Here is a 25,178-nt window from a genome sequence, read left to right on the forward strand (position 1 = left end):
ATGGCACCATGGTGTCAGTTTGAACCCACTCTCTGTCCCCTGACTCGGATGGGTTAAGAGGTGGATCTGACCTTAATTTTTCCCATATGCGAAATAAGATCAGATGAGTTGATCTCTAGTTTTCTTCCATTTTAACTATCTTGCTGTTCTTACAGAATGTGCACACTTACACATGTGATGTTAAAGTGCATTGCGTTAGTCTACATGGCTAGAATGTAGACCAGCAGTATGTAGAAGATGCATCTTTTTTGATGCATTTCTCTTTGTGCTTCACCACTAAAATGCAGTGCTTGCTTGTAGAAGTGCCAGGGAAGTAAACGCAGCCGCTTGAGAATAGATATCATTTAGAATGTTGAGTTCAACTTTGCACTGATATTTAGCTCAGCAGAACTTGTGGAGGATTTAGATAAAAATCGATTAATACTGAAGTTCAATGAACTTCCTTATACTGCAGCTCACCCCCTTTCCCCCCTGCCATCATATTTTGATATTGGTATCCATGCCTTACATTTGAGAATCGCCTCTGGGGATTATAAATAATTGAGATAAATAATGTCAGCTTCCAATTCTGTTATATATTTTGTTTACATTAAAAATAGTGACTATGGCTTGTGTAGAATCATACTTCATTATCATTTACTTATGAACTAATTGATGTGTTATGTCACCTTCAGTAGAGACTTTGCCCAATAACGTGTCATAAAACAGTTTTTGCAGTTATCCTTTATTAAATGGGTTTGTCGTTTGATGTAGGAGTATATAAGAGGTGAGTCGTGGTATCTAATGTCTTTGAACAAAGAAATTCCAACAAAGTGTGATTTAGAGTTTAATGTACATTTTTTTGTATTACACATAAGTGACAAACCAGTAATTATAAACATTTTAACCACTTTTCTGTTAATAGTTATGCTTTGCAACCGCATAATCACATTTGTTTTTCTCATTGAAGCAAATATTCATTAACCCAAGTAGCAGGTAGTTTCCTGAAAGCTAGTTAATAAAGGTAAGTGGCAATGATGGTATTGTACCATTAGTAAAACTGGTTTCTCCAGCATTAAGGAAATACTCAAGGTTTTTTGGTATTAGAATGTCATAAAAATAATTTTTGATAACTTTGCTATTTCTGTTTTTTTTATTGGAAAAGTATTTTTAAACCTCTTTAATGGAAATTAAAAAAAATTCACTCCAATTAGTTTAAATTTCTTAGGTTTTTGCTAATAATTAGAAGTTAGTAGTAAATATTCTTTGTAAAGTGTCCCACTTATATTTTTATAATGAGTATCAAAATAGATCAGCATTTGGTTAGAGACTAGGGTGTACATACATCTTAGTATAATTTTCAGTCAGAAGACTTTTATCAGATTTATCATTCTTCCTTAGTTGATTATAACTTAATAACATTGTGTTCAATAATATATTTAAAAAATTACAGTGGATATTATATGGTCACACACTTTGCCAACACTCTCCAAATCATGACTTCTGTGTAGTTTGGCTTGTAACCATGATTAGATACAGTTCATTTTGCTACACATCTACATGTTAGGTTTCTTTTTCTACATTTTAAGATAGCTTTTAATACTGGATAAGTAAATGAAAATTACTTCTTTTGTTTTCTGTTACTTGTTTAGAGAGTCATTGTTACTAACTCGACTTATTATTAGTCAGTATTTTTACACAGTGCTTTCCTTTTGGATGTTCCAGATACTAATAGATTGAAATATTACCTCAGGTAGTTTACATTGGAGTCTCTTCACTTGGGTCACCGCCATCCTGTTCTTTTTTCCTATTTTGTTGGGATGGAGACGTTGCAGAATTGGGGCACTTCAGCATACTCATTAAGGAATTTTTGAAGGACTTGCAGAGGAAAAAGTAGATGAATGGATCCAGGCACGCATTTAAGGAAGTTAACCAAAGTGTGCTTTCTTTAACATAAAACAGAGTATTCTCAGCAGAGCAGTCAAAGACATCCCGGGTTTGGCTCAGGGTGTATGGAATGCGGGCAAAATGGAAGGGAACAAAACAAATAAAAAATACAGCAATGATAATGAAAACTTTGATGTTTACCTTTTTCTTGGGGACTTTGCCTACGCCCCTCGTTCTCACATATGACCTGTACAGTTCTTTTGTAATGAGTGTATAACATACAATGACAATTAAAAAGTTAATCCAGAAAATGACTTGACAGATGTAATTGACTATTTCATGCCAGACCAGACCAAACTCTGATTTGAGGAAAGAGCATTTCTTCACATTCTTGTCTCTTGGCCTTCTGTTGGTCAGAATCATGTTGGGCAAAGAGAGTAAGAACATGAATGCCCAAATTACAACAGAGAGAATTTTAGCCCCCAAGAGATTGTTGGGGTTGGACATCTTAAATGGCCTGGTCGTTTTCTGGTAGCGATCAATAGTTATCAGTCCAAGGAATGAAATACTGATGTACATTGTGAAATAAAATATGACAGAGGTCACTTGGCACACAAAGGTTCTCAGTGGTCCTGTTCCCAGTTTGGCATCACTGAGAATTTTGAATGGAAAAGTTAGAATCATGAGAAGATCAGAAATGACTGTGTTCTTAAGAAAAATAATAAAGTTGGATTTACTGTGGATTTGAAAGAAAATCCTCATTGCTAGGCTGTTTGTGACGAGTCCAACAAAAAACAAAACAGTATAGAGGAGCGGGAAGAGGACCTGGGTGATCTTATAATCTCTGGTGCACAGGCTGCCATTCCCAGCCACAGAGGTGAGGTTGTCCATGGCTTGTGTTTCTTCTTTGCTACCTAGGGAAGGAGAGTAGGGATGGTTATTTTCAGTTACAGACTGTCGATTTTGCTCTTATCTCTGTGTAACTTTTTTTTTTTAAGGATTCATTTTTTTGAGTGTGAGTAAGCTAGAGAGTGCGTGCAAGCATAGGAGCAGGGGGGAGGGGCAGAGGGAGAGGGAGAAGCAGACTCCCTGCTGAGCAGGGAGCCCAGTGTAAGCCTAAGGCAGATGCTTAACCTACTGAGCCACCCAGGGGCCCTCGGTGTAACTTTTTTGGACAGCCTTCTCTAAAAATTGAGGTTTCCGATCCTTATTGTGACAGTAAGAATACAGAAAATTGAAACTCAGAATATTTAATTGTGCCAAATACCAAATGAAATGGTCTGAAGTACGTTACATGAGGGTATAGATACTTTGTACTTCTCATTTTCTAAAAGTTTGCCTCTTAAAGGATGTTTTTGTTAGGCACATGCACACAGTGTATAGAAATGGGAAGAGAAACATGGACTGTGTTTTATTCCTTTCCAGCTTCCTTTCCATACCATTTAGCTTTTTCGTTTCTTTTCACAGTCAGTTTTCCTGCATTATCCTTATTCCTGGGCTCCATTTACTCTGATACCATCAAAGGGTTCTAAGGGGAAGTGACTGATAATTGGCTATTAGAGTTTAAAAGTAAAAAGGGGAAAGAAATTTGTATAAAATCACTTTTAGGGAATTTATTGTTAAATATTAAATCAGATACAAACTTTATAATTGGAAGATATTTCTGCCTGTATGTTGCTTAGTCACCCATTCAGAAATCAACCTCAGACTAATTCTTTAGCTGCAAATACTTTAACCCACATATATCTTATTTCTGAGTTTGGACAGTATATTGGAAATTTTTACATACATTTTCTTGAATATCATTCAATTAAAAAAAAAAAACAGTAAACAAAATGAAGTGGTTATCAAATGGTGTTCTTCAAAACAGCCAGGGCATACTTTCCAGGTATATAGAGTATGTAATGATAGCTAAAATAAAATATCAAAGCCATGTCCTTGTCTGGTTCCCTAGGTTATTATATCACAACAGATGGCTATAGAACAAAACTAACACTTGACTTGAATACATTATCTACCATCTAAGTTTTGAAATTTAAAAAGAAATTTTAATGTTTTTATTTCATCAAGGGCAAATGGAATTGATTCCATATCAATATTATTCCTAAATATAAGACATGGTGTTGTACAAAGCATACATATCCAAATTAAAAAAAACAAAAGATTCCACATGAAAGACTTAAGTATGACAAATAAATATAACACTGAATTCCCACAAATGTAATATTTCATTGTCTAATTATTGAATAAAAGATTCATGTCACAATTACAGCTTCAATATTCAACACCTCCTCTCCAATTTAACTTAAAAAAATACTAAACAAAATTCAGTATAAATTGAGATAAGATGGTAGATTTCAAGCTTCTTTGCTACTACTATTTAATTTGTGCATTCTCTGATTGTTTTGAAAATTATCCATTGGGAATGCTAATTTTGCATAGATTGTTATCTTATTTAATGAGTAGTCTTGATATCCGTAGTATCACCTCCATCTATCTATATTTAAGTCTCACTTTCCACTAGAGGTAAAATAAGACCATTTGTATTTTATTTCCATGCTTTGTGTGTGTATGTGTGTGTGTGTGTGTGTGGGTGTGTGGGTGTGTGTGTGTATTTAATGAAGAAGTTAGTGGTTGTCTCTATCAGCATTAGTACAGTTTGTATTTTAAATTTTATTTCAAATAAGTACATGAATTGATATCAATTATTTTTAAAGGTTTCCAGTGTTAAGAAAACTTGACAAACATGTACACACCCATCATTTTTTAAACACATATATTTGTCAAATACTTTTAGATATAAAGTTACCTGGTTACTCTGTTGATTCAGGAGGATTTAAATGTATCCATTAAGTGGCTTTAATACATCCTGCAGAGTGGCATCTGGTATTTTCCTTTCAATGTCTTAGTTTAGTTGTTATTACTCTTTATGATCGAGTATCTGCTGAGCTTTCATCAGTAAATCTTGATTGTTCTAGAGAGAAATAGAGAGAGGAAGAGAGGACTTTACAGTCAGAAATTACCTTCCAATGCCCTGGACTCAAAGCTGTGCAGACACTGTATTTCCGTCTGGCCCCTTTTAGGACTTCTGCTTTTATTTCCCTGGGAAATGTGGGGCAGGGTGGGTAAGAATTCATCTTTTAAGAAGCAATTTTAAAATCTTGCTGCTTTTTGCTGAAACCTGCCATAGAGTTTGATGCTTTATGAGTTCTTTTGGTTATTTTCCATGCACATGATAAATCCATGTTGAGATTAAGCTTTTTGAAGTCTGCTTCCGGGAGAAGGTTGCAGGCTTGCTTTCTCAGATGATTATTTACCTGAAAACATACTGTGCTCAAGCTGGGTAATATATTGCCTTTTAACAAGTAATTACATTAACTCGACATGTGTGCTTGTTATGGATGTTAAGTCTCTTGCTCCTTGTTTTTCCCCTGGTTAATAATGTCATTATTTTAAATCTGTGTTTGATCAAGTCTTTGTACGTGAAACAGTTTCCTCTCATTATAAATTTTAGGATTCAAAAATTACATTAAAAAAGAAAAACAGTTGTATCCTTTGCCAGACTTATTATATAAAGTGTCTTTCATGCTTTTCTTAAATAGAATTTAAATATAAACAATTTTTTGTAAACTTGCTTTTGGTTTGGGGGGATTATATCATTAAATTAAGGGATCCCTGTTTCACTAATACCTTTATATAAATACTGTTTTTGCCCACAGACACATACAGTATTTCTAACTATAATGTTCTTTTGTTTCCATTAGATCCACTTGGGTAAGTACCTTTGCTATGAACATATGTTTTGGTTACTTCTTTCTTCTGAGTTTTGAGTGTGTCCATCCCTGCATATGTTAAATCATCTTTGATTCCGATTTTCAAAGTGTAGAATAGCAGCTCAGCATTGCCTAGGACATTGTGACAAATGCACATTCTTGGGCATGAACCTAGCTGCAGTGAATCAGAAACTCTGGGTGTACCCCTTAGTTATACTTTAACGAACCTTCCAGCTTCCAAGTGAAGTTCATTCACAGTAAAGTTTGAAGATTATGGATTTACACTGATCTGAGAATTTTGTTGGCATGAAGTTTGTAGTTAAGCTATACATTTGAGTTATTTCAATCAGACATTTCAGTCACATAATGATCCCATATGTTAGTCATCTAGAGGTTTGATAGTAAACTCTTGGAAAAGTGGATATTCTTTTCTTCTTTTTTAAAGATTTTATCTATCATCTATTTTATTTATTTAGAGCAAGAGAGAGTGTGCAGGGGAGGGACAGAGGGAGAGGGAGAGAGAATCTTAAGCAGACTCCATGCTGAACGTGGAGCCAGCTGTGGGGTTTGATCTCATGACCTGAGCCAAAACCAGAGTAGGTTGCTTAACTGACTGAGCCACCCAGGTGCCCTGGAAAAGTGGGTATCCTTAAGTTATTTTTGTTTTGAAATTAATTGCAGTTAACAAGTTTTAGTACTTGTTTGTTGGTTTGGAGACACAAAATTACACTTTTGGAAAAACTTTTATGCCTATGTACACTTCTGAATAATAATAGCCAACATTTGACTCCTTATATTGTCATGATTTAACTACTTTATGATCTCAGTTACTCTCTGGAGTATATTATTTCAATTATTTCCATTCTCTGCATGACATAAACTTTGGAGCAGAGCAGTGAAGTTAGTGACTCCATTCTAACCGATGATGTTTGATCCCAGAGCCTGCATCTGTAACCACTGTGTATGTAGATAATCCTCCTCATCTCACTGCACAAGCCCCTGTCTCCCTGCCTCGAGGCCTAGGAGCGAGAAGTAAACGTCATGAATGGAGTGGTTTACTCTTCAAGAAAATAGAAGTCATACTTGCCCATACAGCAAATTGTAGACTTTAGTCTAAAGGATGTTTATGAAGTATTTTTAAGATGTTCAGATGAAACAAGGCTTGTGAAAAAAAAAATCATGACTGATTTCAACAAATTAATATGCCATACTAAAGGAGCACTGATTTAGGATACTGAAATCATTCTATGATTTATGAAGAATTTATGTTTCCAAGTTCCTAGAAGGCTATGAATAGGGATTTGAGGGGTAAATGAAAGGCTCCATTTCTTGATCTAAATGAACTGTCCTTTGATTTTTCACTTACAACCATACCTATCTGTAAACCACTTGATTCTGAAAGTGACTAAAATCTTTAAGAAACCATTCAGATTATAAAAGTACACTTTTTTAAGATTTTATTTGACAGAGAGGGAACACAAGCAGGGGGAGCGGGAGAGGGAGAAGCAGGCTTCCTGCAGAGCAGGGAGCCCGATACGGGGCTTGATCCCAGGACCCTGGGATCATGACCTGAGCTGGAGGCAATTGCTTAACCGACTGAGCCACCCATGTGCCCCTAAAAGTACACTGTTAACCCTTGAACAACATGGGGATTAGGGGCTATAGTAGTTGAAAATTTGTACAGAGCTTAAATTTTTTTTTTAAATTTTGAATTGATATGTAGTTGATATATGCATATAACTTTTGACTTTTCCAAAAAACTATTAGTAGCCAACTCTTGATGGAAGCCTTATTGATAATATAAGCAGTTGATTAACATATATTTTATATGTCATATGTTATATACTGTATTATAATGAAATAAGCTAGAGAAAAAGTATTACTAAGACTATCTTAAGGAAGAGAAAATACATTCATAGTACTTACTGTATTTATTGATGAACTTTGCATGTAAGTGGACCCACAAAATTCAAACCTGTGTTTTTCAAGGGTCACGTATATTATTGTACAAATAGAAGTAGATCAAGTTGTGCACTTCAGTCTCATAAGAACAGCACATGCAGTTTGTAATTGTATGTATTACCATTGGAAACAGGACTAATTTTGATTTGGTTAATTTCTATGATTGAGATGACTTAGAAAATGAATGTATACCCCAGAATTTTTACATGTAAGTGATTTAATTGGTTTATTTATTTTGCCACATCTCTTAATGGTAGTCTGCTTAGCTTATCTGAAAAATATTTACTTCAAATGGGATTACTCTGTACTCAAGAGAGCCATGTCCTGTAATGGTAGGATCTGGTGGTCCTTGTGGAACCAGATTACAGCCAGAGTGTGGAGATGTAATTGAGACATTTGATTAGGTCTCAGGCTATTTTAGTTCTAACATTTTATGGTTTCAAAAGTTGGTCATTTTGACCTTAGTGGATGTTTTGATTGAACACATACATTTAAGGCAGTTCTTACATAATCTAGTGGTTTCACCTATTAAGAGTATAGAAATTTAGGTTATATATTAGACTCCAGAAGTAAGAAGTCTTGGGTTTGGGGTATTTAGCAAAAGAGAATGCTATGTTGATCCAATTATTTGTCATCCCTGGCTTGATTGTTTTGCTTTTGAAAGCAGAGAACTGTGTGTGTGTGTGTGTGGGGGGGTCAACCCCACTGACATTCATTGCATTCTGCTCCTAGGATGCATTGAGTCTGTTGAATAAAGCTGTCATGTCAGCCATACCATGGGCTATAAGCTATTGTAGAACAAAAATTTCCTATATAAATCTAATGAAAGGAATCTCCTATTTTTCTGGATTTAAAGAAGTTACTCCATTTCAGGTAATGAATGAGAAGAAGCTGCTAATTTCTTGTTCCCCTGACACAGCCTCCCCATGCATGTCACTCCCTTCTTACACCTCTGCCCAAGGCTTATCACTCATGTAACATTTATTTGAAGCTAATTTATTCTAAACAGAATAAAGTGACATATCTAAAAGAAATAATTTGAAGGCCTCTTTTAACAGTTTTTTCATTTTAATAGATTAACATACAATTTTAATGTAAATAACCTCATTGTTTTTAAAAAGTTTTTTTTTTTTTTTAAGATTTATTTATTTATTAGAGAGCCTGCACATCCTGGGCAGAGGGGGAGAGAGAGAGAGTGTGTTAAGCATACTCTGTACTGAGTGAGTGTGGAGCCCCACACGGGCTCCATATCATGACCTTAAGATTACGACTTGAACCGAAAACCAAGAATCGAATGATTAACAGACTGCACCTCCCAGGGACCTCTTAAAACGTGGTTTTTACTACTTTTCTGGGAGTTGGAGTAGGGTGCTCTGTGCAGTTGATTTCATGATGTATGCTGGGTTTGCATTTGAATATTGAAACATACACAATTATAGAGTGTTGGGGAAGTATGAAATGCTATATTTTGTTTTATTAGAAGGACCATTGCATTTACTTCATCTATTTTTTCTTAGTGTTTGGAAGAAAAGGAAGCACATCTAGGGTAGGATTCTTTTTTTATCTCTTTTTAAAAAGAACATTAATTTATTTTAAAATTCTACGATTATTGGGACACTGTAGAAATACCAGGAAGTATGAATGAGGTAAAAGGAGACTACACATCTGTGATCATCTCACCTCTGTTATCACGTCTTATGAACACATGCATGTTTTGGCAACGTTTCTAATCACTTATGTTTTGATGATGACTTAGAGGAGATTTCATTTCATTCAGTTAACTCCAGTTCTTCTTTCTAAGGGTATTTGGCTCAAAAGACCTATTTTAATTTCTGTAGTACTATAAGCCTTCTAGGGCTTTTGGACATATATCCTCCTAGTTTCTTGATCACTTATGTCTTTGTATCAGATATTATCTGGAGAAAAAGAGAAATTGATCCCGAGGATGAGATTTTCAGAAATTAGTTTATAGGTGAGATGACCTGTTCAACCTAAGCACAACAGCGGGCTGGCATGAGAGGGGTTGCTAGACCTCTATGGACTCTCCAGTTGATTCTTTTTCCTGTCCAACAAGTGTGTCCTTCAGGGTATAAATAATAGAGTAATTCTTTGGTACTGATCTCCCGTCATTGATATTACTTACCACTATGCAACTTGAGGGCTTTTAATACCTAGTTGAAAGAGCAGAACTCATTGATACCTTTGGAAATATTTGGTCCATTTTCAAAGGTTGACCTGTTCTCACATAGTATGAATTGCTATTTGAAGACATATTTTTGACAAGTACAAAAAGTTGATATAAATAAATCTTGTAGGCTAATGAAAAACAGTTGCTTTTAAACTATCTCTGCCTTTTCTCTTTGAAGACCAGTAACAGCTATCACGATTTGCCTAAAAATATTAATTAACAGACACAAATATGGTCTTAAGGCCTCATGTAAAGGCTGATAAGTGGTTCTTTTGCAGCTAAAAGCATGTTTCTCTTGCTTTTTAATTTCATCCCTTCCCTCTCAACTCTTCACTTTGCTTCTAGCCCCACTCCCTGAGCAAATCAGAGCCAATGAACTGATACAAGATTCTTCAAGTTCCTTATTTTTTTATCTCCAAATTTCCCTGTAGTATTTTCACCAGTTTTCTTTTTCCCCTGTGTTTAAGTAGAAAGTTGTCCCTCTCTTTCTTTCCAAGTTAATCCAAACAAGCAGCCATGGTTTCCTACCTCCATCATCAGTTATCTACCCCCCAATCTGGATTTCCTTCATGGAGATTCCTTTATTTGAAACATATCTTTGGCACAAGAGTTTGCCATTGGTTATCCTAATATATCTTTCCTCTCCCACCTATCAAGCTTCATGCCCAACTAGTAAGTGTGGGTTACTTCCATTTCACCATCTACTCTTACTACAACTCTGTTTCCGGCTTTCTGCCCCTACTACTCTAGAGAAACTTCTCTTTTGAGGTTCGTAAGTTTTGTTTTTTTTTTTTTTTTTTTAATACACAAGTCAGAGAGACAACATCCATTGTGATTTTTTACTGCATTTGACACTGTCGATGGCCCCCATTGTTACATATCCCCTTTCTGACTTCCATGACCTTCACTTGTCCATTCATCTTATTAATTATGGAGACTATTTGTGCATCATTTGATGGCTTATTTATCTCTTTCATATCTCTGCTCTGTTGGTTCTCCCATCCTTCCCAAAGAGAATATATTACTCTTATCCCTAACAGTATATATTAAGTACCTAATTAGTGCCCGAGAATATAAATGTGAATAAAACAGACCTGTGGGTTCTCCCTCACAAAACTGACTGTATAGCAGGGACGACAGACATTAAAGAAATAGCTCGAAAATGAGTGGATTACACTGTGGCAAGTGCTCCAAAGGCTCTCCTCCCTTCCCTACTCCTCCTGTGCTGAGGGCTTTCACTCAACTGAGGTGACAGTGAGGGACCTGATGCTGTAATTGTGCACAGCACTTACACGCGTGAGGGGCAGCCTGTTGAGAGTATTTTAGGTGGCTGGAGGAGCAACAGCAAAGGAAGGAAGTACCCCAGCATCTTGAGGAAATGTTGAGTAATGCAGTACAATGTGGATCTGGGGTGCATGCGAGTGAGAAGTGGAACTGTAGAAATTGAGTGGACCGCAGCAGGTTCTGTGTCTGATCCACTGCTAAGTGTTTTATATACTTCATCTCCGTTATTCTGACAAAAATCTCAAAAGGAAGGTGGTATTAGCCCATTTTTCAGGGGAAGACTCTGAGGCCCAGAAAGGCTCATTAGGTCAGAAAGACTCAAAGGACCATGGAGTCAGCAAATGGCGCTACCTGAATTGAGTCACATCTTGCTCTTACCCTGAGCATGGGCTGTTACTGGTACAGGTGGAGCCATTGTATCTCTGTGTGTGTGACGAGCTCTGCAAATGCTACTTTTATGACCCTGAATCTGTGCTCCTCGAGAACAGGGACCATTCATCCTTGTATTTTCTCAGGCTTCCTAGCATCTTGTCTTCCCCCAAGTAGATACTCTAACAGCAGGTGTTCAGTAACTTTGCTGACATCTTTCCATCACTCGTCACACAGAAGTTTACATTAGAACTATTTGCCAGGTACCTTAACTGAAAAAAATTGCCAGGGCACATGACTGGCACTGCCTGAGGTTGGTTGGTTTGTTTTTAGATTTTACTTATTTATCTGAGAGGGAAAGAGAGAGAGAGAGAGAGGGAACATACCAGCGGGGGGGAAGGGCAGAGGGAAAGACAGAAGCAGCCTCCCCGCTGAGCAGGGAGCCTGATGCAGGGCTCCATCCCAGGACCCTGAGATCATGACCTGAGCTGAAGGCAGACGCTTAACTGACTGAGCCACCCAGGTGCCCCCTGCCTAAGTTTTGTACAGTTTTCTTAGTGTCCTCCTGTTCCCTTCCAGGGCTCATATGTACACATCCCACTAGACAAAAAAGAAATATATCAGTAATTGTCTATAATGGCAACAAAAATTGGAGATTAATAAGCTGCTCAGATCATGCAGGTGTGCAACAAAATGTAGGAATCACTACCTGTGTTGACTTTATCCTATGATTAGGTCTTATCTTTTAAAACCTTGGAGGAGATTTGGATATTCAGAATACAGAGTAAATACAACTTCTAGAAGAGACCTGCTCCTAGCTTTTTTTTTTCCTTAAGAGGCAAATTTGAACACCTGAAGCATTACTAATTATTTCTACACAGGGTAGCAAGTTGGATTGTCAGCATATACAAATGTATATTTTTGGGAGAGTATAATAAAAAAGGAATCAGTGCAAAGAAAAATGGTGACCTGACTGCAAGTGTGTGAGAAAGACCCAATGATGGAAAGTGGCAGAAGCTGAGAGAGAAAACAGGCTCTTATTTCAAGAGTATAAAAGCAAAATGCAATTGTGTGCAGAGTTTTTGTTTTGTTTTTTAAACAAGTCAAATTAAGCATGGAATTCTCCAAGTCTCAAGGCTTTTGCCCTTTTTTGTAGCCATTATGAACATAGTACAGTCAGTCTTCCCTGGGAGATAGTCTTTGCTCATGCAAGCTCCTTAGAATTAGTTACTGTTAGGAAGGGTAAGTGCCTATCATGGACAAACATATACAAAAAGCTAAGGAAAGGGGATGTACTAAGGCATAGAGCTTGGAATTTTACTAAGAAAATGGAAGAGTGTAGAATTTGTTTAGCGGTATGTGTGTGTTTTTCTTATGCTGTCACTAAGTATTTTCTTTTCCCTTGTGGGAAAAATAGTGCTTGAATTTACTGTGTCTGTGGAACAGGGGTGGAGGTGGTCCAGTAGAGGAAGTTGATGTATAACATGTTTGCATTTCCAGCTGTTTGCCTCACACCTAATGAGACCTGCCCTCTTTATTGTTTTGTCATTTGGAAATAAATATGCATACACCTCACAACAGTCATGTTGGAAGCCAGTGGATCATTTTTCTCCTCAAAGCACTTGAGGATCCTAGCAAGATCATTTTTTTTTAAATTTAATATTTAATGATGCCATATATAGAAAACCAAGCTTGCTAAGAAATAACATTTTCCTTACGGAAGAAGTATGACTAGATAATATGTAATATGATGTGAAATTATTACCATGTCAAATTTTAAACAATGAAAAGTTTTCAAGAGTCAAAACTTACTCTGGAGGGTACGCCCACATCAAATGCTTCTATTAAGACTTCAGGTCAGTTGACACTTTTTTTTTTTACTTTAGCAAGTTCCAAACTGGAAAAACAAGGGTGTTGCCAGTGGAGGTTGAGGTGAATTGAAAGGTGGGTGGGATGCCACCAGCGCAAGCCAGCATGGAGATGCTGTGGTTAGTGCATTTCATGGATGTGAAATGCAACCCCACCCCTGCAAACAAGGGTTTCAAAATGTATTTTCTGTTTTTCAGGATGAATCTTCAAGTCATGAATGTAACCAGCGCACAATCCTTCTTTATGGAGTGGGCAAAGAGCGTGATGAAGCGAGGCATCAGTTGAAGAAGATTACCAAAGATATTTTGAAAATCCTAAATAAGAAGAGCACCACAGAGACGGGGGGTAAAGAACCTTAATGCATTTGCTCCCATTGTGCTGTCTTTTGCCCTTCCTCTTAGCACGGTCTTTATCAAAGTCATACATGACACTGTCACCAGAGTGTTTCCTCTCCTGAATGACTGTCATATTGAAATGTGAATAAGCATATTGAAATTTTAATGCCTTGGTTCTATTTATAGTAATCCTTATATTAAAATACCGTGTTCTATAGATAGATATAGGTAATTTTAATTTTCTACTCTTTTGTTTTTATTCTTCCCAAATTTTCTACAGTAGGCATAAAGAAGTACTGAAGAAGGAGTTGGAAAACCCTTAATCTGGAAAAGTTCCATTTCTTCAATTCTTTACCATCCTTTTTTTAAGCTTGTAGTTTGCTCTGTGTACTCACATTTGCACGATAATTGAAAATCATGATAGTGTAGTTGCTGATCTTGTCTTTATTCAGAAGAATAATTGTAATATGTAGTGGTGGCTACCCATAACACCAAATTATTTTGACTAAAAAAGAAAATTGGGTCTTTGTTCTATAATGCCTTCTTTACTTGGAATAGTCTTTTCACATGCTCTTGACATAGATTTTTTACAGTGAAGCTATGCCTTTATATTATGTCACCACATTGCATAATTGGAATTCTTTAATTATCCACTTCACATTTGCCTAATTACTCTTTTTAAGGATTGTTTATTTTATCAGCCAGTCATAAGATTTAAAATATGATATCATTATATATACTTCACTACCATTACTGGTGTTTGTTTCTTTATTGTGTAAATAATCAAAGAAAAAAAAGTTTGAATTTTCTCTATGCAAACAGTGTTCTTCCTACACATGGCATAAACCACTCTAGGAACCCTGCTTTGTTGGCCAGTACAAAATACATATGTTTTTATGAACCTTTTCACAGGGCCTCCAGTCTTTAGTCTTTAACCAGGTGATTTACTTAGAGATTGCCCACACTAGACCTTTCCTAGAGAAAGTACAGAGAGAACTAATACAAATGGCTCTGTGTCCTCTCCATCAGTGGGGGAGCACATGCAGAAACAAGGTACAAGGACAATATGCTTTTGAGTGTGAATGTGGTGTTGCAGGTGTCTGATGTCTGAAGCAGTTGTCTTTAGAACATAATGAAAGAGTTACCTCAGGTGATTTACAACAGTTCCCTGACTCCTCTCCCTTCCATGGCCACTGAAGGACCTTGTACCACACTGGCCCCATGAGGGAACAACCAAGAGTTGTGGATGGGAAATGAAACCTTGTTGTTGTTGGCCTGTCATTCTTAAGCTTGGTTTAAAAAAAAAAAAAAAAAAATCAAAAACCCAGAAAGAAAGAACCTGCTCTAAGAAAAACTGTTGATCCTCTTGTTTTGCTGTTTTCCTCTGTTAGAGAAAAGAGGAAATGGATTGCATGTAGAAGGTTGAATTTAGAAGCGCTATAACTAGCTAGCAAAGAGATTCGAAACTTCTTTTTGTTTACTTGGAATCGGATGGCCACTGTCTTCTTTAGAAGGGTCAGGGAAACATATTTCATCAAAATTAATTTTAGACAGTCTTTCCTGATCTTACGGAATTTTGGGGTTTGGAAGGGTTTGGAGGGGTCAGAAGGGGAAGGAAACAGTGCGGTGTCCTTTTTTGTTGAGCCTATTTCCTTCCTTCACAACGAGTATTTAATGCCAGACTATGTACAGTCTATCCTATCTCTGTACCATTCTCTTAAATAGGCAGTTCTTGCTTATGATCTCACAAAGAGAAAATCATTGTTGTTTCATGCTACTTTTTGAGATACCAACAGTGAAACCATCACTGTGGAGATATATTTGCAATGGGGATTTTTGTCTTTCCCTCATTTTATTTTTTACTTTTTAAAGATTTATTTATTTTGGAGAGAGTGTGCATGAGCAGGGGGAGGGGCAGAGGGAGAGAAACTCAAAACAGACTCCACCATGAGCGGGAAGCCCACCCAGGGGCTTGACCCCACAACCCCGAGATCATAACCTGAGCCGAAACCAAGAGTTGTATGCTCAGCCAACTGAGTCACCCAGGTGCCCCTGTCTTTCCCCCGTTTTAGATAAAATTCCTCAATCAGAAATATGTTAATTTAGGTTTAGTGAGCTGTCTTCTGATAAATAGTCAAAGTTTGAGTCACTACTTAAAACCTAGTATGCTCACCGGAAGCTAGGTAGCTGTACTTCTGATTAATGGTGATTTGCCCACTGTTTACTGGTAAGGAAGGGAAACAGAACTTGTGTTAGTGTGTCTTTGATTTCTGGCTACATATAAAAGTATGGTTTTGAGGAACTCATTAGAAGTGTTCTCACATCAGCCAGGCCAGTAGGAGTTCAAATGACACTTCCCACTTGAGCATGGTCGATCTTCATTTTCCATTTACATTGGCCAGTCATCTTTGGTTGTCACTGTATTTTTTAAACATTAATGAAGTTTACCATGACAATAAAGTCCAAAATTTCCAGGATTTAAAGATTTTTTTAAAAAAGGGAAACTAAAATTAAGCAAGAAAAGAGCAATAAAATGTATTATGAAAACAAATTAACATAAAATAGATGAGGAAAATCCATGGATTATGACTACATTGTTATTTATGTAAATATCATGAAAATAAAATAGTCCATTGAGAACCACCACTAATTTCTTAAAATTTTTAAAAAAATGAATGTCAATTGCCAAGAATCCAATTGAATGAGATTTTAAGAAGTTAGCTAAATGTAAGTAAAATACAGCCTATTTAGCATAAACCAAAAAAAAATGTATTTGTGAATTCTCATGCAGGTGTACTTCCTCAAATGTGTTATTTTTTTGCTTGTTTATTTGTTTTGGCCCCAGGAAGGACTGATTAAATATGTTAACTTCACTTTTACAGCATTTTGTACCCAAGACCATTGATGTGAGTTTTCAGCCTTGGGATCAATGATGTTAGCTCATGAAATATTCCAAACTTGGATATTTTGAGCATGCTTATTACATGTGAGCAGCTAAAAAGAAGGCAAACGACCACACTTAATTTGAGAATAGATATTGAAAATCAAGTAGGTTGGGGCGACTGGGTGGCTCAGTTGGTTAAGCATCTGCCTTTGGCTCAGGTCATGATCCCGGGGTCCTGGGATCGAGCCCTGTGTTGGGCTCCCTGCTCAGCAGGAAGCCTGCTTCTCCCTCTCCCACTCCCCCTGCTTGTGTTTCCTTTCTCGCTGTGTCTCTCTCTGTCAAATAAATAAATGAAATCTTAAAAAAAAAAACAACAAGTAGGTTTAATGAACTTCTGAGTTCTTACTCTTTGCATTAGATTTGGTGTTAACACAAGGGGCACAGTCTTGTACCTTCTGTTACTCATCACCTTTGAATTCTATGTACTCTGCGATCGGGGTTTGTTTGCTTTAGGAAATAAAACACCCTGGTGTGTGCACACCTGCGCCTATAAACTACACTTGCTTGTATTTGAAAGAAAATCTCTTCTAATGTTATTTTCTAAAACCATTATGTTTGCCTTCAGCAAGATCTTTTTGCATTCAGTGAAATATTTGTGTCTTTAATAGAAAAAAAAAATCTGTAAAGTGACCTTTTGTTCTCTGAAAGTAAACTTTCCCAAATAAGAAGACGTGAGTGATGAAGCTCCCGTCTCAGTAGCCTTAGATTACTTAGATTCAGAGCGTTAGAAATGATCTTACAGATCATGTAATCCGACCTTTCTGGGTTTTTTAAGATTTGTCTTTATAAATGCATATATTTAAAGATATTTAAGACCGGATCTGATTCTTTTTGAATTGTTGAGAAGAACGAGTCCCCCTGGGAGAAGTAGTGTTTATAATATTTTTTTTCTGGAATTTTCTTTAAACTTCTTTATGCTAAATTGATAAATGTGGCACTTTCCCATTATGTGGAGCAATTTAATTCCTTGCTACCCCTAAAAAACTTTAAAATTGGGGAAATTTCCTTTTTTATATATTAAATTGTTCGGGAGAAATATCATGGTGAATGTCCTAACAAGATGCCAGTGAACTTTCTATTCTGTCAGTGTGACCCTGGGTGATTTTTTTTTCCCCTTTCATTGTTATCATATTTTAAGAGTTAGTGAGAAATGTTTATAGAGGTACTTCCCATTAATAGTCAAAATCTGGAAACTACTCATTAGAATGAATAAATAAATGGTGGTATATCACATGTTAGTATACTATCCATGAATGGGAATTAACTTAATTTTAGAACAAGTTAAAATTGCCTCAACAGTGTGGATCAATTCTCAGAAGCATATAGTTGAGTGAAAGCTGCCAGATGTGAAAAGTATCTCTCCTTGGTTCCAAAGTGGGCCATACTCATCCAGGCTTTTAGAGGTCAGCATCTTGATTCCCTGGGGCAGAGAGGTGACTAGAAGGAGCCTGAGGGGGTATCTAGGTTTCTGGTATGTGATTTTGTGATTTGAGTCTCATTACATGAGTTTACTTTGTAGAAATTCATAGTTTGTGCACTTCTCCATATATGTTATAGTTCAATAGAAAGTATCCCCTGAAAAAGTCAAGAGCTTCTATTAAATGGAAAGTAATGTATTCACTGTCTATTTAGTTGGAGATGAAGGACCAAAAGCCAGGAAGAGCAAACAGGAAGCATTTCCGACACTAGAGACTGTGTTCACAAAACTTCAGCTCCTTTCATATTTTGATCAGCATCAAGTGACGTCTCAGGTAGCTGTTTAAAGCTATGTGTTATGCATTTGGTATATTCATATTTACTTCAAAATTTATTTCATGCAGTATATGTTTTTGGCCTTATTTGGTTGTATAGATATGTTTTTAAAACATATTTGGAATTTTGGAATCATCTCAAACTATTGAGTAGTTCAGTTTGAAGTGTCAGGTTGCCTTCTTCAGAGAAATTAATTTTTTTATCAAAATACTTTTGCCTTATGATAATAGTCAACACTGTGTCAGATACTCCCTAATGCAATAGTTATGTTATTACATTTTGGTCCTACATTGCTATGGGAAGGGAGAAATCTGTTGATGACTAAAAGAAAATACTATCTAAATGAGCAAAAACCAGATCTGTGTTGTTTTACAAATCCACTGATACTCAGATAGATGTTATCTGGAAATTAATTAGCATTTGTAGTTGTTCTACCATTAAGATAGGTTAAGATTTTAATGACCACTTGGCTTATTTCTTCAAATTATAGCTGTAGTAAGGAAGTTGTTGGATTTGTATGTAGTTTTTGGTTTCTTTGGAAATAGGTTTTAACTTTTTTCTAAGTAGAATATATAAATTCAAATTTCTTGCTTAAAAAATTAAAATAATTTTGAATATTGATTTTACAGTTGTTTTCAGTTTTGTTTGTTTTTGGTTGCCCAGATCTCTAACAATGTGCTGGAACAAATCACAAGCTTTGCTTCAGGAACATCCTATCATCTCCCTTTGGCTCACCATATTCAGCTTATCTTTGATCTTATGGAGCCAGCACTAAACATCAATGGACTAATTGACTTCGCAATACAGGTGTCAAAGAGACCTTGCTTCTCTCAATTTTAGGAACGCAAACCTGCTAGGCATCATATAATTTAAAATGAGCAACCCAGTGCATTTTTGAATAATAGAGACATTCTGAATCAATAGTATTCAAGTAGTATTTTAATTGTAGCCATGTTCATAATTTTCAATTAAATAATTATAATTGGTGCAAAAATATATAATAGTCATTTAAAAATGTGAGGGTTTTGAGGATTTATTTTTGTCTTTTCTAAGAAAAGGTTAAAGTTTATTGTAGAGTATATTATAGGTTAAGAGCAAAAAAATAAAACCTTATAATTTGATTTGTCCCATTAAATGTCTTATAAACATACTTGAGTTCATTTATTATCTTGCTTTTAGTGAATAGAAATAAAACTCGTTTTCTGTTTCTTATTGGAGGTGTTTTGTTAATAACAAGAAAATAATGATAAATAACTTCTGTTTTCTTTAAAAGAAAGGAAAACGTGAGAGGTGGGGATATTCTCTGAAATCATCTGGTCTAGAACTTTGGGCTGCCATCGAGTTTTGGTAGCTGTTTCAGTTTTGGATACTTTCTGATTGTATGTATCATGATGTCTAGACAGAGGCAAAACTGTAGAATTTGGTAAAGGATTAAAAATAAAAACCAGTTTAATTCATTGGGGCTTGTTTTCTCACACTGTAGTTGTGTATGCATATGGTCCTGGGATGGGTAGTGGGTGAGATAAAATGGTATTGGAATGACTCAGTGTGTGGCTTGTGAAAAAAAATGTTTTTCCTATTCCTTTGGCAGCTACCTTTTTACTCAATCTTTTCTTCCCTTGTAGCTGCTAAATGAACTGAGTGTTGTGGAAGCCGAACTGCTCCTGAAATCCTCCAGCCTGGCAGGAAGTTACACAACGGGACTGTGTGTGTGCATCGTGGCTGTTCTCAGGCGGTACCATAGCTGTCTCATCCTCAATCCTGATCAGACAGCCCAGGTGTTTGAAGGGTTGGTATATAAAATATCATGACTGTTTTTCACATGTTGTCTATGTATAATTTGTGATGGAATATCGTAATGGTTTTAACAGGAAAAATAGGTGTTTGTTTCAATTTGAAAGATAGAGTTAAAGACTACTTTTGCCGGAAAACATTTATCAGTGAAGAAGACGTAAGCAGGAAAAGTGTGTTCTCCAAATAGAGAGGCCTTCCTTGCCTGCCCCTAATTTCTATGAGCATAAGCCCGTCATTTACAACACTGTATCATTTGCTACCCCGAACCACGGCTTATGATGCATGATGAATATGTCTCAGCTGCTTCGTTGATGTAATTCCAGGTTATAGTCAAGATGAAATGAGCTTTGCACACGTTGTTATTTCCCTATTTGCTTCTTCAATTTCATTTCTTTTAGAAACTAAATCCATCTTGACAAAAGTTAATCTAGAACAAATGACTTTCTTGTGTCTTAGTCTGTTTTTTGGTTTGTTTGAACTGTAGGGTGAAGTTTTCTTTGCTGTCACTCATGAAGTTGGACCAGGTCCTAACATCATCCCCATTAGAGGCTGAGGTTACAGGGACGAGAGAAGTGTAGTGACAGAACACCTGTATGGAGCTCCTTTTTGTCTACTGCAGACTTCTTTCTCTAGGGCATTATATATAGTAAAACAAAAACAACACCTCTTTTCTTTTTCTGACATTTTCCTTCCTGGATTTAAAAGAAACATGGGGTTCTGTGGTTCCACAGTACTTTTTTTCTGTAATCTAGCACATGCAATCAATTTATCATCTATTCTGGAGTGTCATCCATTTAGCAGAAGCTTTTTGGGAGAAAAGGAAATGCTACCACATTAATAGTACACATAGACTATTAAATGAAATCTCAAACATTCCAGATATTTTTAAAAGGTTGAAAATAAACATTTTAGAATTCAGGAAATATAGGACCACCTATTAGCCCTCAACTGCCCTATAAAATTGCATAATTAGTACCATTTACAAATCATGAAACCGAGACTCAGGCCTTTCAAATGCAGTTGAAGTTGAAGTGATCTTCTTAACATTGCATAGCTAATAAATCTCCCAGATTGCTAAAAGTCATTCTACATAAGAGCACATTCATGCTTCTTGATTTATACTGTGCTTTCTAAACTGTGTTTGGAAACCCATCAGTTAGTCATAAAGTGAGTATTACAGATTTTGACAAATTTTATTTTTGTTATTTTGAAATTTATTTTAGTATCATTTATTTTGACATTTTAAATGTATTATCTATTAAATATTCATAAAATCATATTTGATATTACATTTTTTGTACTGAATGCATATACTGGATCTCAGTGTAAAATGTTTTTCTTATCTCTAACAAGTGAAAAACAATCAAGGAAACACTGACTGCTATGGTATGGATGCCTAACAAACTCTCAATAAGTGTTTGTTTACTTCAATCACAGCATAATTCCTTGCTCTTTAGAGTATGTGTCCAATTTTTGTTAGCATATTTAACAGATCGAATCCTCTACTTCGTAATTGCAGGATACTTTTACTGTAACTGACAGCTTTTATCAGCTGTCTGGTGGCTCTGTCTGCTGATATCATTTCGCAGGGCTTGGGATGCAACATTGCCATTTCTTTATTGTCTTGTCATTTCTACCTCTGGTATTTGTGATTGTAGTGTCCTTCCTGGCCTTGACAGCCTCGGCTGTCCCTGGTTTCCCTGACCCCCTTAATAATGGAGAGAGCTGAGGACTGAGAGTTGGGAGACCTCAGCCTCTCCTCTTGGATGTGCTGTTAATTAGCTTTTTGCCTTTGGGCAAGTTACTTCACCTGTCTGAGCCTCAGCTCTGTCTTTTTTAAATGAGGAAGGTGAATCAGATGATTCTAAAAGCCCTTTTCAGCTTTAATAATCTGAGTCATCGATGATATTATTGTGATATTACTGAACCCTATAACAGAATACAAGATGGTAATAGTGGAATCAGAGTTACAAATAGGTGGATGGACCACCAGTGTTTTCTTGTGTGTTATATGAAGCTTTTCGTTGAATGAACTGTGGCCAATGGGACCATCCTTCCGTTATGGGGAAAAGGGCACAGAAATGGAATAGTAACAGTACTTCTTTTTTGAAAGACTTCTAGAGAAGGTCATTAAAAAAGGAAGGGGGGGTTAATTTCTTACATAAAGTAAAGTAAAATTTGTGTCTGGTTTGGATAAACGAGAATATGACCTCAAATCATGAATTCATCAAGTTTTTGCCAGGACCAGCTTATGGTCCTGAAAATGAATTTCCCAGATTTACTGATTTAGAGACTTGCTCTTTTCCAAAGGAGTGGACTTAAGAATTTTTGCAAATGGCCTGAATTTATGATCTTTTTACTGAAGAGAGATTCTCTACGACAGATTTCCTCTAGTGTTCTGGTCACAGTAAATTCATTGATGGATTCCTCCACCCGTACCTTCTGTATTCATTTCTTGTTGTTAATGGTATTTCCCAAGTCTTTTTAAAAATCATCTAGTTTTTCAATATCCTAATAGAAAAATGATATTTTATGCAATTATGTACTATTGCTATAATCATTAGTATCAAAAACGTGATACCTTTTTTCTTATCTAAGTAATACACCCACATATTCTCACTCTAAAGGATTCAAACAATAAGATATATATTAGCAAAATATGTGTCTCATTTCTTCGTATATTTTTCCCTCTCAGGTTATGTGGTGTGGTAAAGCATGTTGTGAACCCCTCAGAATGTTCCTCCCCCGAGAGATGCATCTTAGCCTACCTCTACGATCTCTATGTGTCATGTAGCCACCTCAGAAGTAAATTTGGAGACCTCTTCAGGTGGGTAGAAGGAAATCAACAGGAATAGGCTTATGCCTGTATTTGGTAGTGACCCAACTAATATTGTCATACTTTTTAATAATGAAAATTAATCATAATTATATCTGCCAGAATTCATATTGAATTATCTTTCATTGTCACTTTAACCTCCTGTTACCAATTACTCTGCATGTTTAGCTATGATTGCAATTCTGAGAGAAACTTGAAAGGAAATATTCTGTACTTTGCACTTGCTAGTACCTCACTTGAAACGTTTCCCTGCTGTTTGAATGCTTACTTTCTCGCTGCCTTTGCTTCTCTGCTTCCTTGACCATCCTATTTCAGATGGTGTCCCTGAGTGGATGTCATTCTCTGCATCTTAGCGCTTGCTATTACCCCCACAAGTAGACAGGTGCTAGAAAACACATACTTACTTAATGTTATTTTGAGGAAATTTTGGTTATTAATTGTCGGCGGGGTTATGAAGGGGACGATAATAGCTGCGTATTAAATTTGTCATCTAGAAGGAGCTAAGGAAAGAATTAGGGTTCTTTGTTCTTAAATTCTGTGAGCTTTGTCATCCAGGTTTGTGTAGAATGTGACTGCCCATCATTGCTTTGTCACCACCACCATCTCTTGGTTAGACCATTGCAGAGTCCTAACTGATTTCTCTGCTTGCGCCCCTGACTCTCTTTAGCATATTGTCAGCATACCTACTAAAGTCATCCTTTAAAACAAGAATAACTTGAAGATTTCTAGTGGCTTCTTATCTACACAGAATAAAATTCAAAGTCCTAACCTAGCCTTCAGGACCCGCTGAATGCAATCTACTCTTTTTCTTCTTCCCCACTATGTATGCCATGCTAACCACATGGACCTCCTTTCTGGTCTTCACACACTCTAAGCACACTCCCATCGTGGGACTTTGGCACATGCTGCTCCCATTCATGTAATCCTTCCCCTCTCTTACTAACATGTTCATCCCCACAGTACATTCACGGTCTACCTCCCTGCCCATCCTGTTTTCAGTAGCAGCCTCTTCTCCCTACTCTCTGTCGTTCTCTGAACCTTAGCACTTGCCACCACTGGGTGAATTATATAGGTATTTATGGTCTGGCTTCCTCCTAGAATGTAAGCTTCGTGAAAGGAGGAACTTTTATTTTCTTCATTGGCGTATCCTGGTACCTTGAAGAATGTTTGACTCCTAGCAGGCACTGCAAAAATCCTGCTGAATGCAAGCTACATCCGGGGGAGGGGGGGGAATCATGATATTTTCAATGGTATCAGTAGGGGAAAAAAATGGGAGAGTATGTCATCGTGAAATGAACTAGGTTTCCCAATAATCCCTTGTAGAACATTTGAGTGGGTCTTAGGAAACATCTTTCCACAGAAATGATGTAATAAGAATAATACTATACATTCTTACTTTACAGACAGCTTTCATTTTCAGTTTACGGTTTTCAGAGAGATTTCTCATACATGATTTGGTTCTTGAAACCAAATAGTGAACTTCCCGAGAAAGCCCCAATAGCCTGTTTGACCCCTAGTGCTGCCGCCAAGTAGTGCCAGTGTGTTCAGTAAGTGAATTCAAGTAATGTACCTGGGCTGTGTGGAGGCTTAGGCGACCAACAGTGAGCTGAGGGTCAGTACGGTGTCACATCACAGGGAGGGGCCCTGGCTCACGCTTGCCGGTTAAAGACCTCGCAGACCAGCGCAGCTCTCCGGAAACCCTGAAGTAAGGCATTATTTGTCGATTGGGATTAAGAAAAACAGTCAAACAAAAGCTAGCGTCTCAGAGAGATTTCTATTATTATGCTAATAAAACAGTTTTAATAATTAGATCTGAAGGAGCATCTCTAAAGTTGTGTGAGAGGACTGTTGGGGGGAAATACATCTTGCGCTGATCGGGCGGCAGCTGTGTGCCAGGCACTGTGCTGGGTTCTTTCCATCAAGATCTTTAATCCTCCCCACAACCTCAAGAAGTAGAAATGACTGTTCCTGGCAAGAAGTGATTGTTCCTCATCCTAAGCTAATAAATGGTGAAGCCTAGATTTGCACATAAGTCATTTTGGCCTAAAAGCATGTGTTGCTTTTATTACTGTCAGGTTTTTCAGGTACAGGCAGGTTCAGACACAAGATGTCTCAGTTGTTTCCTTAATTTCATATATGTCTGCAGCAAAGAGCGGTGAGAATTTGAGAGTGACCTAGAAAGCAGCTAATGTTTCATTAAAGCATG

The 25,178-nt window shown here is 36.7% G+C and overlaps 2 protein-coding genes across 6 annotated transcripts in view; one reads left to right on the top strand and one right to left on the bottom strand.

The window, feature by feature from the left end:
- The window catches only part of MED12L (mediator complex subunit 12L), a 316,798-nt gene that overhangs the window by 226,816 nt on the left and 64,804 nt on the right, over positions 1-25,178 (top strand). For all 4 annotated transcript variants that reach the window (XM_027583927.2, XM_027583929.2, XM_035727727.1 and 1 more), the window contains 5 exons: positions 13,509-13,656; positions 18,223-18,341; positions 19,006-19,149; positions 19,968-20,131; positions 22,832-22,963. In XM_027583927.2, the coding sequence (XP_027439728.1) occupies positions 13,509-13,656; positions 18,223-18,341; positions 19,006-19,149; positions 19,968-20,131; positions 22,832-22,963 (707 nt within the window). The remainder of the gene's footprint in view (positions 1-13,508; positions 13,657-18,222; positions 18,342-19,005; positions 19,150-19,967; positions 20,132-22,831; positions 22,964-25,178) is intronic.
- P2RY12 (purinergic receptor P2Y12) overlaps positions 735-25,178 on the bottom strand; it is a 45,016-nt gene continuing 20,572 nt past the window's right edge. Inside the window, exons 1-3 of one of the 2 annotated variants that reach the window (XM_027583937.1) lie at positions 24,543-24,671; positions 4,676-4,840; positions 735-2,780 (exon numbers count right to left, since the gene is read on the bottom strand). In XM_027583937.1, coding sequence (XP_027439738.1) covers positions 1,738-2,757 — 1,020 coding nt within the window. In that variant the 5' untranslated portion in view covers positions 2,758-2,780; positions 4,676-4,840; positions 24,543-24,671 and the 3' untranslated portion in view covers positions 735-1,737. Of the gene's footprint in view, positions 2,781-4,675; positions 4,841-24,542; positions 24,672-25,178 lie in introns of those variants that run through there. The other variant, XM_027583936.1, reaches the window with a different exon arrangement.

Source organism: Zalophus californianus, chromosome 1 (assembly GCF_009762305.2).
Source record: "Zalophus californianus isolate mZalCal1 chromosome 1, mZalCal1.pri.v2, whole genome shotgun sequence".
In the NCBI taxonomy this organism is placed as follows: domain Eukaryota; kingdom Metazoa; phylum Chordata; class Mammalia; order Carnivora; family Otariidae; genus Zalophus; species Zalophus californianus.